General features: G+C 42.0%; 1 protein-coding gene across 1 annotated transcript; it reads left to right on the top strand.

Annotated features, from left to right (window-relative positions):
• Positions 1-8,839: 8,839 nt before the first annotated feature.
• mafaa (MAF bZIP transcription factor Aa) lies at positions 8,840-12,865 on the top strand. The gene has a single exon (XM_008281795.1). The coding sequence runs from the start codon at positions 9,803-9,805 to the stop codon at positions 10,736-10,738; it is 936 nt and encodes a 311-aa protein (XP_008280017.1). The 5' UTR covers positions 8,840-9,802; the 3' UTR covers positions 10,739-12,865.
• The last annotated feature ends 2,307 nt before the right edge of the window (positions 12,866-15,172 follow it).

The following is a 15,172-nucleotide window of genomic DNA, read 5'->3' as shown; positions in this document are numbered from 1 at the left end:
AAGAAGCAAAGACATGGAGACACCATGTGATTTGAGGTGGCACTGAGGTACAAAACGTTGGCATTAGCACACAACCCACCTGGTCTTTGCTAATTGTTTTCGAATTGGTTTTAAAGTTTCCATCTCTGAATGTCCATTAACTTTTCAGTTTCCATAGAGCTCTGACCTGTGGGCATACCGCCAAAGCTAATGATAATGTTAGTCACATTAGCGGCACAATGTGCTAACAACAGGACTTTCCTATTGTTGTGGGACATTGCCCTTAAAATTAAGTTATCCACTGGATCTTTAGTTGCTCTCTCAGGTGCTGGGAGTGCATAAAGAATCTTGTGTTCACTCCTGCAACCAACAGCAAAATATTGGGTAAGCTTTACTTGTGGCTGAGACATTTAAGAATTAGCAGAAGCAGCTTTAGAAAGTAAGCAGACTTGATGGACTGTGAGGCAGCTGCTTTTTCTGAATTGCTCACCTAAAAGCAGCAGGCATTGAGCAGGGCATTTTTAAGTCAATTACTATGGTTGTTCAGTTTCCATGTAGAAACTTAATACAATTCTCACTAGCTTATAAAGCTGGAAGCCTTCATATATTTAAGGCATAAAACATGACATTTTCCAAAATACTTGATTGACAAAAACATTTTTGATGGCTGAAGCTGAGAAAGGAGAGATGCTGCAGTTTTTAAATTGGACATAAAAATAAATTCTTGACCTGTAAACTGTAGTTTGACAAAACGGCAAACTTTGGATTGTTCTGATGTTAATGTGAAGAAAAAGACAGTCGAACCCTCTTCACATATGTAATGTCTTTGGTTGAGTGCAGAGACACAACTCCTCTCATGTCCTGCAAAGCACAGGCTCTACTAGAATAGAATAGAATAGAATAGAATAGAATAGAATAGAATAGAATAGAACTTAATTGAAACTGATTAAAAGAAATTTATTTTTATTGTGCTAATAAAAGTATTAAAACTGTGTTTGTGTGTATAAGTCACAGTGTTTGTGTATAAGTGCAATGCCTCATATTTATGATATAAACAGGCTATTTAACCAATGCATCATGATGACTCAATTATGCGTATTTAACAGTTTTTAAAAGCAACAATGGAGTTTTACAACCCAAATGAGTGGGTCACATGAACATGCTGCTGCTTCGGGGCATTTTGTTGTTAGTTTAGGCCTTTTAACTGAATTTGGTAATGTTAATGAAAAAATAAAATGTCTCTCACTTTATTAAAGACATGGCCTTGCCTTTTAAGTAGTGCTTGTTAAGTTATACTGTCCAACAAAACAAGAGATCACAGAGAAATAGAGGCATCAAAGTTTACCTTGACGCATCTGCAACAATAGGCAGTTTTCCACGGCACAAGTTTATGGGTCATTTTAGGGCAGCCCAAACCCTTGTATGTGTTCCGACTGCAAGAACCACCTCCATTGACCCTCTTTCAGAAAGAAAAAAAGAACTGCTAATTCGACGTTGATTAGTTGTACTCGGAAAAGACGAGTGTCCTTTTTCTGGCCACTCGATTCCCTCATCAAGCAACAGTCTTCACCCCGACAATATCACCATCAACAACATACAATCCACTATATAGGCTAACATAACATATCACCATTGCTCTATTTCCTACATGCTCATAAAGTGGATGTTATGTTAAGTAACTACTATTTGTTATTGTTTTGGTGCAATGGAAACAGAAAGACTGAATGGTTCGATTATGGAAGTGATCTGGTAACATTTGCACCTTCAAAATCCACAAGTTCCTGCAGTTGAAATTCACCTTGCTGATTAACTGACATTTTAAAATATGAACCGCAATTGTGAAAGCTTATCTATAGATTCATTGGTGACATGTATCTATGGGTGGCAACACTGCTCCATTGTTTAACCCTTAGATGCACAAGTGATTGGACCCTACCCTCTTCTATCTTCAAAATGACCCATATAAGAATCAATTTGTTTTTATGCAATTTTTGTCATTTTGGTTAAGAATAATCATTTGTATTATTGCTTGTATTGTATTTTGGTTCAGACAAGAATGATTTCATGTTTGAAATTTTTCACTTTATGCAGATTTTGAATATTTTGATACATAGAGCTACATATTGATCGATAGGTTTGCATGTCACTCAAAACATTCTGTTCCTTTTCTGTTTCTTCAATTAGAGTGTCATGATTGCTAGGTCTACAAGAGAAATGGTCATCTAGATGCTGGATGATGGAGGCAGTTATTCAGTTGGACTCTATATCTTCTGTGCCTGATTGATCCTGTTCAGTTAGGAGAGTTGGATTTCCAGCTGGATGACCGACACCTCCAGCTGGACGATAATCTGGGCCCTCGTCATCTGAGATGTCAGAGATTTCAGATTCTGAGTCCAACCCCATAACTGCCTCTGTATAATCCATCATCTGGATGACCATTTCTCTTGTAAACCTAGCAGCCATGACACTCTAGATGAGGAAACATAAAAGCATAAAAATCAATCAATATGTATCTATATAAATAAGTACACGCACGCACACATTTTAACGTTAGATAGCTTTATTGGCTAGGTAGTGTTAGCTAGCTATAAAGTAGGCCAATGTGATGATACATAATAACAACACGCTTTCACATGAGTCATAAATGTGCAGGTATGTTGAAAAATATTTACATGTATCAGGTTTTGCTATGTCAAATAAGCTTCCTGATGGGTGACACTTCTGACAGAGTGTGTGTAGTCCACAGTAAATATATTCCTGACAGCGAAAACTGATAAGAATCACAGGTTCCCATGAGATTCTACAGGACAAGCATGTTGGTCATTTGTGGCCCACTTTTGGAAGCTGAGGGTAGCAATACAAATATTACAACTTCTTAAAACGTATAAAAGGTAACCTAAAAATGTAAATCGACTGATATCAAAAATGTGTTTTAAGGAAAAGCTGGAATATGAAACGATAACTTTTCGTTACAAAGATATTGCAAGAAAATGACCTCACCAGGTCATTTTTGACCCACTTATGCATCTAAGGGTTAAATATGTCAACAACTGGATGGATTGACATGAAATTTGGTGCAGGCATTTCTTGTGAATAGAGAATGAAGTCTAAAGACTGTGGTGATCCACTGACCTTTTCTCTAAAGCAATCATCAGGTCATGGCCAAATGTCTGCAACACCGATGACATTCCCAAACATAATACCTGCTTAACATCAGCATGTTAAAACTGCTCTCATGGGCCTGTTGGTATGTTGACATTAGCATTCAGCTCAAAGCATTTAGAACAACCTCCTAGAGCCACTTGTGTGTAGGCTCACTCTGGTCTTGTTAAAGTTGTCCCTTTTCACATGACAAACTGCTGTTTTCAAGTGTATCCATTCTGGAAAATGCTTATTAAAAGGTGGGAATATATTTATTTTGAGATTCCATGGGACTAGTCAGCATCCATACCTAATTTAGACATAAGTAGGATCTAGCAAGACCAGTTTTCCTATGTGGACAACATTGTTGGTACCCTTCCGTTAAAGAAAGAAAAACCTACAATGGTCACTGAAATAATTTGAAACTGACAATACTAATAATAAATGAAAATTTACTAAAAATTAACTAATGAAAATCAGACATTGCTTTTGAATTGTGGTTCAACACAATCATTCAAAAAACCAAATTAATGACACTGACCTGGACAAAAATGATGGTACCCTTAATATTTTGTTGCACAACCTTTTGAGGCAATCACTGCTATCCAGGTCAGTTTCATTAGTTTGTTTTTTAAAATGATTCTGTTGAACCACAATTCAAAAGCAATGTCTGATTTTGAATTAATTATTAGGACATTTTTATTTATTACTACTTTAGTCAGTTTCAAGTTATTTCAGTGACCATTGTGGGTTTTTTCTTTCTTCAATAGAAGGGTACCAACAATCTTGTCCATGTGTGTAAGTAAGGGGCCAGTAAGCTTCGAATTGTTTTCAGACACGCAACTTTGAGAGGGGACAGCGGATGCTCACACTGTTCATACTATAATATGGACGGGTCAGTCTGCTGCATTTGGTCACATTAGCCCTCATATAGAAGACAGAAAGGCTGGCTGTAACTTTACATTTGTTTTTTGTTTGTTTGTTTGTTTGTTTTTATAGGATACAGCAGCTATTTACAGTTTGGACTGCAGCACTGTTTTTAGGAGTATTCCTGAAGTGCCGTGAACCCTGTAGGCAGACATTGCACAGGATTCCTTAAGAATTTAGAAATTCCTACTGTTTTTGAGCACCACACTGGAAGGCAAGTATAAATCACCTCTATAGTTCAGCAAACACTAAATCATCAATTACACCTCTTTTAGTGATGAATTATAAAAGTGTGGATGATGGAAATTTTGCTTGCCCAAGCATTTATTTTAAGCTTCAAATTTGGACTGCCAGAATGACTGTATAGGTATGCTAAAAAAATAAAAATAAATGCAAGCATTATTATGACTAGTCACACTGACACTGATATCTGTAATTTTAAGATAGTCAGAATCAGTTAATGGATTTTTGAAAGACATGTCACAGGTGCATTCTTTTACATGCTGTTGTTAGTTTGAATCAGGCCTCAGTGTGGACCTGAGATCAGTCATGTGTGAGCAGCTTGAAAACTTTAGTCCATTTACAGATTGTCACATTCTGCCAGGTAAACCGTGTTGAATACATTTTGTCAGGATGAATATTTGAATTGTGGGTGTGTGTTGGGTGTGTGTGTGTGTGTGTGTGTGTGTCACTTTTCAACTCGCTTCTCTCTCGGTTGTATTGACAGCAGCGAGCGGAGATGGAGAGCTCGACATGTTTCTAAGAAAAAGCAGGAGACAGGGAGCCATCACTCTTCTCTTCTCACCACACGTTTTTTTTTTCCTTCCTCCTCCTCCTCACCCACGTTGCTCTTCTGCTGCGCTGAAGACGTAAGTGCCTTAGACAGATGTCTGCTGCCTCTTGTCTAAAACCCTCAACGCGAGCTGCTGAGCTCGGCAAACTCTAATTAAGATCAATATTTCAATTTTTAGTAAAAGCGCACGAGATGGAGAGAAGACAGAGGGAGAGAAATCATCTGTCCACGGAGACTCACAGAGACGAAAAGAAAGGTCAACTGTGATCCTTCACCGTGTGTGTGTTTGTGTGAAAATGTGTGTTGGAGACTTGATAAGAATTATTTCTGTGAATCTATTTGGTGCGTGTTCAAAAATCCTGCTGTCCTTCTGTGAGGTTTGTCGTCTTCAGCTTTACTTAAGTTCATTTAAGGAAAATTCCACTTTTTTAAAACTTGGATGTTCTTTTGGTGGAGTTGGCCTTCATACCTATGAGCTATGATAACATCATGAATGGATAGATGGACAGACTGACTGACTAACTTCACTAATAGTCAGAGGGCAAAGTTGTTTGGCTGCTAAGGTAGAATAAAATAAAGGACAGAGAAATATGCCCCATAGGTCATAACAGATAACATATGAAAGATTGTTACAACAAACTATTACAAAGATCTGACAGGATGCCAGTAACACCTATAAAGAAATCCCCCAGGTGAAGCAAATTTCTTGAAAAAGAAAACTAAGGTGATCTATAAATTCCTGATCCAAACTCTCATAAACTTCCATCAGTTTACTGACACTCTTGATGAACTCAACAGATGTGTGCAATGTTTTCATTGACATTGACATCAATGGAAAAAGTATAAATTCTCTGATTCCAGCTTCTTACATGTGAATATTTTGAAGTCAATCATTTTTAATCTTGGGCTTGAGGTAACATTGATAGACATTTTCACAATCGTCTGACACTGATAGACCAAACATTTAATTGATTCATTGAGCAAACAACTGACAGATGAATTCATGAATAAAATGATTGTTAGTTGCTGCCCTAATTGTATGTGTTCTCACTTGTAGTTTACCTTTTCAAATAATCTGAATCTGACCATTTGTGTTTCTTCCAGTGACTTCTTTTAGATCAGGATATGAATAATAAGCTGATATGGAGCCTTAATGCCACTTTCCTTGTGGCTGAGTTTGTGTTGAGCGTCAGAAGATCATACATACATGGTCACACATGACACATCCTCTGATCGGGGTCACAGTGGGACTAAACATTGCTCAGTTCCTTACAGGGAGGAATTGATGAATTTTTTTCATTTTTAATCAGTATGAGTTCACTCAGCTGTTTGGTATGGGCTGCTTTCTGACAGTGAAATCTGCATGTTTCTGGGAACAGCTGTCATGTGTAGTTAGTCCAGTCTCCAAAGGTTTTACTGGGTCTTGTCTGTCCTCAGATTCAGATGCCACCCTGTTCCCAAGTCTCGGCATTCACCTTGATGAATACAGTGTGATCATAACTGGCAGAAATTTTGGCCAAAACTACAAAAATAGAAGCCAAGTTATTGTTATCTTGTGTATTTTCATACTCTCCTCCTTTCAGCCCAGACTCGGTGGTGTCACATTTTCTGCTTCTTTGAGGCAGGAACCTTTCATCACTGCGGGGAACAAACATTATTTCTATACAAGCTTTCTCCTAAATGTGGTGAAACTTCTCATTTCTGAAGTAAGCCTCCCTGCAACTTCACTGTCCGTGCACATGCCTGCGTGCGTGTCACACCTCCTACACAATTAAAGCTGATTCCTCCGCCGCGGCATTAGTGACTTACCGGCGGTGACAAAGAGCCTCCAGGCCTCAGATAACCCTGAGCCACCTCCTGGAGCTGCTGTCTTTGGTCTGGATGCTCGCTACCTTTGGCTCAAAGCTCTCCTCCCGGCCGGCTCAAAGCGCGCCGTCGATCCTCCACCTTGCTGATGTCCGTTTTGCTTAAGTCGGTAGAACTGCACTTGCAGCGAAGTCCCAATATGCAAAGACACAATGAAAACCCTGACTTCAAAAATTTATGTCTCAAGCCCTCGGCCGCAGACACTCCCCTTCCCCTGACAATGAATGGACCACAGCAGATCTTCTTAAATGTGGCATTTCAATGCGGACTGCTTAGCTTGGCGTTTGAGGGCCAGCTCCTGCTTATTTGATAAAAAGAAGGAAAAAAAAAACCTCTCCTAATGACTTAGCGCACCTAAACTTAAAATACCTTGATATGATTTCCACCCCTTCATCCTTCATCTCATACACTTCTTTTCATCCTTGCCAGCAGATTTGAGGTGGGCTGGGGGGGAGCGGCGTATTTCATGGCCAGTTCGGACTGGAAGTTAAGCTCAGCAGCTGTGCAAGGTTTTCCTGTTCACATCTGACCAAGTGAAACTTACTGCCACCTGTTTTATTTTCTCGGATCGGCACTTTGCAGCGCACATATATCACTCACATATCGGAGAGCGGATGGGACTCCGGGGGCGGCCGCTGCTGAAGAGGCTAAACGGGTCAGGTGCAGCGGTGTCCCTGTTTAAGTCCTGCTCCCATGACAGTTATCAGCGCTATCGACATCCTGCTCAGCCTCCCGCTCTGATTCGCTTCAAACCCCCACCTGAAAGTTTCTCGCCCCTGGAGAAAAACACATGCGTCGTGAATGGAGAAAGCGCAGCGGGAACTTAATTATCCGTCGATCCGCGGAGATGAGTTGGGATGCAATTTGTGTTTAATTGCGAATGAAAACCATCCAATCACGCGTAACTTGCGCGCAGCCACGGCGCGGCCTCCTCATAGACCCGCGGAAATGCCGATTGATTTTTGTCAGAGGGGCGCGCGGCCTTAAATCGATAAGTGATTGATAGATTTGGTGGTTTGTGGTGTCAGAGGAATCTAAGGGCTTCCTTTGTGAGACCTGAGGGAGTAGAGTTAATATAATAAGCTGTTTTTAATAAAGTTAATAAGACAGAAGATAGTTGCTCAGTGTTTCCTTTACGCGTCCATATCCACTGGAGCAGCAGTTTAACTGACAAACAGTTTAGTTCTGCACTTGTGTATTTTTGTCTGGTTGCTGTGGCTGCATTGCTTTCTCTAACTTTTAAATGTTTTGTTTTTTTCTTTTTTCCAATACAGTTCTTCTGTATTTCTCCAGCTTTACCTCCTGTACAAGTGTGTGTGTGTGTGTGTGTGCGCCTTGGCAGCTACCAGTCAAAGTCTCTATATGGGTCTCCATATACAGCCAATTACCTTGATTCTGATTTTGTTTGAACATCAATAGGTTTCTTTTTCAGAGGTTAAATGATATTTGATACATTTATGGGATCACAGAAAAGTAAAATATACTCTGAATGTATGAAATCCACGAATATCTTTTGGTTCAATTCCACTTCATACCCATTTTGTCAGTGAAAGGCAATGTCACAATGCCATACAATATAGATATGTCGGTACACGTTCCTGAGAAATGCTACATGATAAAACCATAAATTAGTTTCAAGTCGATCAGAACCTTCAAGAGTATAAAGCAGACTCATTTTAAGTTCCTATAGACATAACTATACACCCGGAATACCACGAATTAAAGACTTGGAGGTCACGTTCTCTGACTTCATGCGGATAGCCTCATTACATAACTGACAGCTGGTTTGAAACGGTGAAAAGTGTTTCTCTGTACCGAGTAAACATTTTTTTCTCTGAGAAACTCCCGGACTTCTCATCTTACTGCGCGCTCCGCCGTGCAGTAGCATTGGCTCGGTCACTAGAGGGGGGGATCTGCTGCACCTGTTCTCCCAGCGCGCTTCTCTCCCTTCGGCTCTGCTCGGCTCTTCTCGGCCGGCCTCTGCCGGAGCAGAGGCTCTGCTATAGGAGAATGCAAATGCTTGCTTGCGATCTCCTCCCATTGGCCCGTCACACCTCTGTGTGGGAGGGTCGGGGGCCACGCTGCCTTTATAAGTGCAGATTGCCTTCCAGCGCCTCAGTGACACTGCGTTGTTGCACCGTGAAGCTCTTAGAAACAGTTTGAATAATACTATAGGCAAAACCAACTGGAATTTATCACTTTTTGCATAAAATTCCACACACAGTCAACACGTAAGGTCAACAGCGCGGCCCGACAAGGGGAGACAGGACCGTGGGGACCGAGCCTGTAAGTAGACGCTGCTTGAGTTAAGTACATGGACTGACCACAACAACCAGGGACCAGACCCCCCTGTCCCTCCAGTAAGACCTGCAACTTCACATTATTCTATATGAACTTTGAAAGAATCTGAACGTGCCATTTCGTTTTGGATTCCTGGGACTTTTGGCACACCTTTACGCACGCCTGCGCAGCACTCTGTGACTGCCACACGCTGCTTACTGTGATTGTGAGAGAAAGTTTCAATCCGGGCCATGCTGCAGTGACTTCAGCCCGCTGCTGGGACTTCATGATCAAGTTGTAAACAAGCGAAGAAGGATGCTTGGAAAATATTTATAACACACCGACCGGAGGAGAGAAAATCTTTTCGTGATACTTGATCGAGCAGAACCGAGGACAGTAAATCACAAGGAGGCAAGTGGACTGCAGAGGTGAAGCGAGGACAAGACAGGTTGGTGTCTCCAAATTCACCGGGCTCGAGTTTCAGCCGCCCCGGGGGCTCCTGGTATTAAAGCGTGCATTTGACCTGGGATAAGTTGTCAACAAGAGCAGCGAGTGGAGGCAAACTGGCAGGTGTACAAGTTCATTTACATGCATACGTATATTCACGCCACTATATATAGAAGTTGTCTTAGGAACGAGCAGCCTTAATAAGTTTCTCCACCCACCCGCCGGCCCTGCAGCAGCTCCACGCACCGGGCGTGTGCGTGTGTCTATATATACACCATACAGGCTTTTATTCCTCTTCGCAATCTGTATCCAAGAGGGCTGCCCGCCGTCGGTTTGGCTGTGAGGGCAGGAGTCGTCGCATGGACTGACATGGCCACCGACCTCGCCATGAGCGCAGAGCTGCCCAACAGCCCTCTGGCCATCGAGTACGTCAACGACTTTGACCTGATGAAGTTTGAGGTCAAGAAAGAGCCACCGGAGGCTGACCGCTATTGCCACCGCCTCCCGTCCGGCTCTCTGTCCTCCACCCCGATCAGCACACCCTGCTCCTCAGTGCCTTCCTCGCCCAGCTTCTGCGCCCCGAGTCCGGGCGCGCAGCCCAACCAGGGCCTCGCCAGCGGCGTCAACAGCAGCGGGAGCAGCAACAACAGCAGCGGCAACAACAATCATAGCAACGCAGGCAAGCCTCAGCTGGAAGACCTGTACTGGATCCCCAGCTACCAGCACCACATCAACCCCGAGGCGCTTAACCTGACCCCGGAGGACGCGGTGGAGGCCCTAATCGGCAACGCGCACCACCATCACCACCACCACCAGGCCTACGAGGGCTTCCGCGGGCAGCAGTACGTCGGGGAGGACCTGTCCACAGCCTCGGCGGCCCACCACCACCAAGCTCACCACCACCACCATCACCACCACCACGGCCACCACGCCCGCCTGGAGGACCGCTTCTCTGACGAGCAGCTGGTCAGCATGACGGTGCGGGAGCTGAACCGGCAGCTGCGGGGCTTCAGCAAGGAGGAGGTGATTCGCCTGAAGCAGAAGAGACGCACCCTGAAGAACCGGGGCTACGCGCAGTCCTGCCGCTTCAAACGCGTGCAGCAGAGGCACATGCTGGAGACCGAGAAGTGCACCCTGCAGAACCAGGTGGAGCAGCTGAAGCAGGACGTGGCGCGGCTTGTCAAGGAAAGGGATCTATACAAGGAGAAGTATGAGAAGCTGGCCAGCCGGACCTACAATGCCGGTGGACCTGCGAACACAAGAGATCCGTCTGGGAAACAGGCCAACACTGAGTTCTTCATGTGAGAGACTGATGATTTGTAGCATAGACTCTGAAATACACCCCACCTAAACATCCTTCTTACATTAATTTATATTTTTCTGCGTTTGTATTTTGTTTACAGTTATTCCCCCGACAGAAAAGACTTTCAAACTCAACATCTTAACAAATAAGCATTAGATGCGCACAGACTTAACCCTTTTGCGCATTTTGAGTCTTAAAGATGTTTAGGCTAAACTTCTGTACGCCCGCTGCAAGCTGTCAGGTGGGCACATGGGATCACTTAGCCTGTAGACTTTTCTCTGGTGCAACAGACCCTAGTCAGAAGTCTTACTGAACCAATATGACTGTCTTAATTTAGAGAGAGTGATGATTTTGTCTTAAAACTGGGGCAAAGAATGATTTTTTAAAGAAAAGAAAAAAGAAAAAAAGAAAATCTGAATGAACTGAAACAGAAGCAGAAGAAGCAATACACCTCCTCTCTTTTCGCTCCAGAAAGCTCCAAAGACTGTTGATGTGAAAGAGAGGCGGTCTGTGATGCAGAGAGGAGACCTTTCAATAATGCAAGTCTAATAGACCCCCATCCCTATTTGCAACCCTGCATGCAGGACATGTATGGTAACTTCCAGTCATCTCCCACAGTCCTCCCACATATGGAAAGCATGACCCGTGGTTCTCTCCTCCTCGAACGCTTCTCCTTCTCCTCCTCTGCCATCAGTAAGGCCTGGGTATGCAAAAAGCCACAGAAATGTTTCCCCCTGCCTCCCACTATCCCCGAGAGGTGCAAGGACTGCGGACAAAAATGCAAAAACAATCTGCTACTGCGAAAAATGGATGCGTCTTTAACTTGCTATTTTCAATCAATTTTTCTATTGTTTTAAAAAGAAAAGAAAAACGACAAAAAGAGATTATCTGAGCCAGATTTTAGACTGTATTTATTTCCACGTGTACATAATGTGTAGAGAAAAACAGTTAACTGTGTTATTTTACCTTCTCTCTTTTTAAAGAAAACTGCTTTTGTTGCTTGGATTATTCGAAATGTCTTAATACAAATGTTTGTATGTTACAGCATGCAAATCGTCTATGGTATCCTCTTCCTCCTACTGAACATGTGTAATGTCAAAGGCAAGCCTATACTGCACTAAGAAGAGATCAAACTGGACTTTTGTTTTCTACTCATAGGACCTTTGATCTGTTACTCTCTTAAAATCCTGGATGTAAATTTGATGAGGCGAAAATCCTCATTTAAGAAATGGACAAGGACTGCATTCGCTGCTAAAACTCTATGCATCAACCTGATGATTAAAAAAAATAAAAGTTAGTTTCATTATTCTTTTTTTTTTCTTTCTTTTTTTTTTTACTTTAAATATTTGTAGACAAAAAATGTAGCCTGTGGGTTCATTCTGCAGACCCGTGTCTTAATAAGATCCTGTGTGTGATAGGAGGATGCTTGATTGTTAGAAAAGAGAAGACTTTGCCTGGTGGTAGAGCTTACTGTTCTTGGAGTAACTCGATGCATTATTCTGTCAACAAGAAATCCCTGGTTCGTGTGTGTTCTGCTGCCTAGATATATGTGCAATATTGTGCAGAAGTGTCCGATGCTCAGCCTACCTGTTGGAGGACGAGACGTGCAGGAGAGACTGCAAATCTTCCATTCACATCCAAAAGCCAGAGAAAAAAAAACAAACGCAAAATGCAACAATAAAATTGAGATTACTAATTATTTGCTTTTCCCCAAAAATCTTTTTTTTATGCGATCTAAAACAACAGCTATCAGAAATGTGACTTCATTCTTGCGACCAATTTTCAAGTTAACCTCTTTGATTTATTTCTGTATTCTTTTTATTTTTGAGCGAACAACAAATTCTCCTCGGTGACTTTCTTTGTTTTAATTCGATTTTTGGGATCAAATGTTGCTATTATTATGATTATTATTTTGTACAACAACAACAATAATGTGAACTTAAAGGGAATAAATAAAAGGGAAATAAAAACAAACTTCTGCACAGTGCTGTAAATGTATATCTGTATATATGATTTCTATATTTATTCAATGAACGTGTCCTGACGTGTCAACAAGTGAAAACCCTACAAAGTGGATCGTTGTTAAGAATCTTGTTTTCATAATGTTTAATAAAAAGTTCTGTCCCAAACCTGTCAGACTGCTGCCGCCGTCATTGTTAAAGTGCAGGTTTAATTTGTATAGAAGAAAGTAAGCAAAAGAAACTCTGGCCCTAAATGATTTATAGAATGTCAGAAATATGCTCCCGTCCTGTGGTTATTTTAGGCCTGCTGCGTTTTATTACAGCTTTAGGACTGTAGATAAAAACGAAAACAAACTCTCAAATGAGCCAGTTTAAGAACAGTTTTATTATTTCCAACTTTTCTGATTATTTTTGATGAAATGATGACACGTTATGTTAGAGAAAGAACGATAAAAAAAATAAGTTGCTCGACTTTAACCAGCATCTTAACTTTATCTTCGGTTTATAAAAATATTAAAGGCAATTTTGAAATGTTAGGTGTTAACATATTACAATATATTACGTGTAACAAATACATTTGATTGTATTACGACATCGTCGCATTTAGTCTGGAATGAATATAATGAAAATGTTTAGATAGACGCTATATTACTATCATTATTATTATTTTTATTGTTTTATTGTTATTATTATTATTATTATTATTATTATTATTATTATTATTATTATTATTATTATTATTGTCAGCAGTAGTGTCTTTTTATGATTTGTACGAATGAAGGCGCAAAAATAGTTCTGAATTGCAATCATTATTTGCTCCTTAAGTAAATTATTACCCAAGTTAATTTCAGTTTTTCTCTGGCGACTTTTAATTCTTGTGTATTTTCCAGAGAAGGCTGTAACGTGTCCTCAGCTGTCACAGGCGGAGGCACCAGTCTGTCACCGGCCTGGCTGAGTGAGGTGCAGCCGCGGTGGAGTGCAGCATGTCGGGATACAGGCTGCTCTCATCTCTTGCATCGCAGCCCACATTTCCAGATTTGTCTGTGTGTTTGAGAAACAGAAGCAGCAGCGGAGACTCACAGAGCTTCCCTCCTCCTCCTCCTCCTCCCAGCTCCGCCGCTCTGCTGTCCCGGCTCTGGCCGCCTGTCAGCGGGCCTCTGAGCGCCTCGTCAGCCGGTGATGGATGGAGGACGTCGGGCTGCTGCCTGCCACCGCCGACCAGCGGAGCAGGTGAGCAACTCTTCTCACTCACTTCATGTTTTGAGTGTGTCCATAGGGCACCTCTGCATGATACCCGCCATGGTCACAGCACGTGTGGGTGCGCTCGCGCTTGTGCACGCGGCCTAAGCTGCGCGCTCCGTCGTGCTCAGGGTGGAGGCTGCGTGGGTTCAGACACATGCCAGCCCGAGTTGGTGCTGATGTGACACCGCCGTCAGGACCAGTGGGTGGCGGCTCACTTCAAACACGTATCATAACTTCCCGTGTGTGTGTGTGTGTGTGTGTGTGTGTGTAGGTGTGTGAGTGTGTGTGTGTGTGTGTCGGGGGTCACGCAAGTAGGCAAGGCAGGTAGATGGTTAGATAGACTAGACTGTAAGAAAGCCAGTGATGTGCACACACTGCAGCTCGTGCAGCTGCAGCTGTCCACCTGCAGTTCAGATTGTTTGCATCTATGCAGCTGTGTGCAATCTGCTTTTGAAATTTAAAAAAAAAACAAACCCAAAAACCTTGATTTGCTTTCTTACATTCTGTACCTAAGCTGAGGGCTGCCAGACGGTGATTGTCATCCTGTGGGCTCATTTAGAACCACTAGGTAATAGTCTCATTTCTTTCATGTGTTGCTCTAAAGAATAGTCTTTATTTGTGAGAATGTTGTTGTGTTCACAAAGAATGTCAGGGAGAGGTGCAAGTGTATTTTTTTTACTTTTTCCTCTTTTCAAAAAGTCTTACATTTTCTGATTTCCTAGTAGTTTCTTTGCAGCATATAACTTTTCATTTCACATTTCAGTGTCATGAATACAATGTGTAAAAAACAAATATGAAACCTTTTCCCACATATTTACTGCATATTCATTACACACCTGTTTACTAACACAAACTTGTGGATTCATTCTCAGCAAATTCAGTGACAACATCAATATCAGTTCAGTTTCCAATTAGCCATCTGTCCATCCATTATCTACCCCTGATGTTTTTCACCTACTTAAAATACTTTTTTTTCTTTTTGCTGATCTTTTTTCTGGACGAAACATCCCCTCTCACCTCAATTCAAATTGAAATTTTTCTCATGATATCTCTCTTTCTCCTCGTACTCCCTTCTTTGTCCCTCTTTCTCCCTCCTTCCAGCCTCTCCATCACTCTCCTCCTCTTCTCATTTTTGCTGACTCAGAGGAAACATTGAGCAGTGTGACAGCCGTCACCTCAGTGAGAGTCAGAGGGTGTGTGCTTATAACACACACACACACACACACACACACA

This window comes from Stegastes partitus, unplaced genomic scaffold (genome assembly GCF_000690725.1).
Source record: "Stegastes partitus isolate 25-593 unplaced genomic scaffold, Stegastes_partitus-1.0.2 Scaffold245, whole genome shotgun sequence".
In the NCBI taxonomy this organism is placed as follows: domain Eukaryota; kingdom Metazoa; phylum Chordata; class Actinopteri; family Pomacentridae; genus Stegastes; species Stegastes partitus.
Note: the sequence above shows the minus strand (reverse complement) of the source record. Positions and strands in the feature narration are given on the sequence as shown.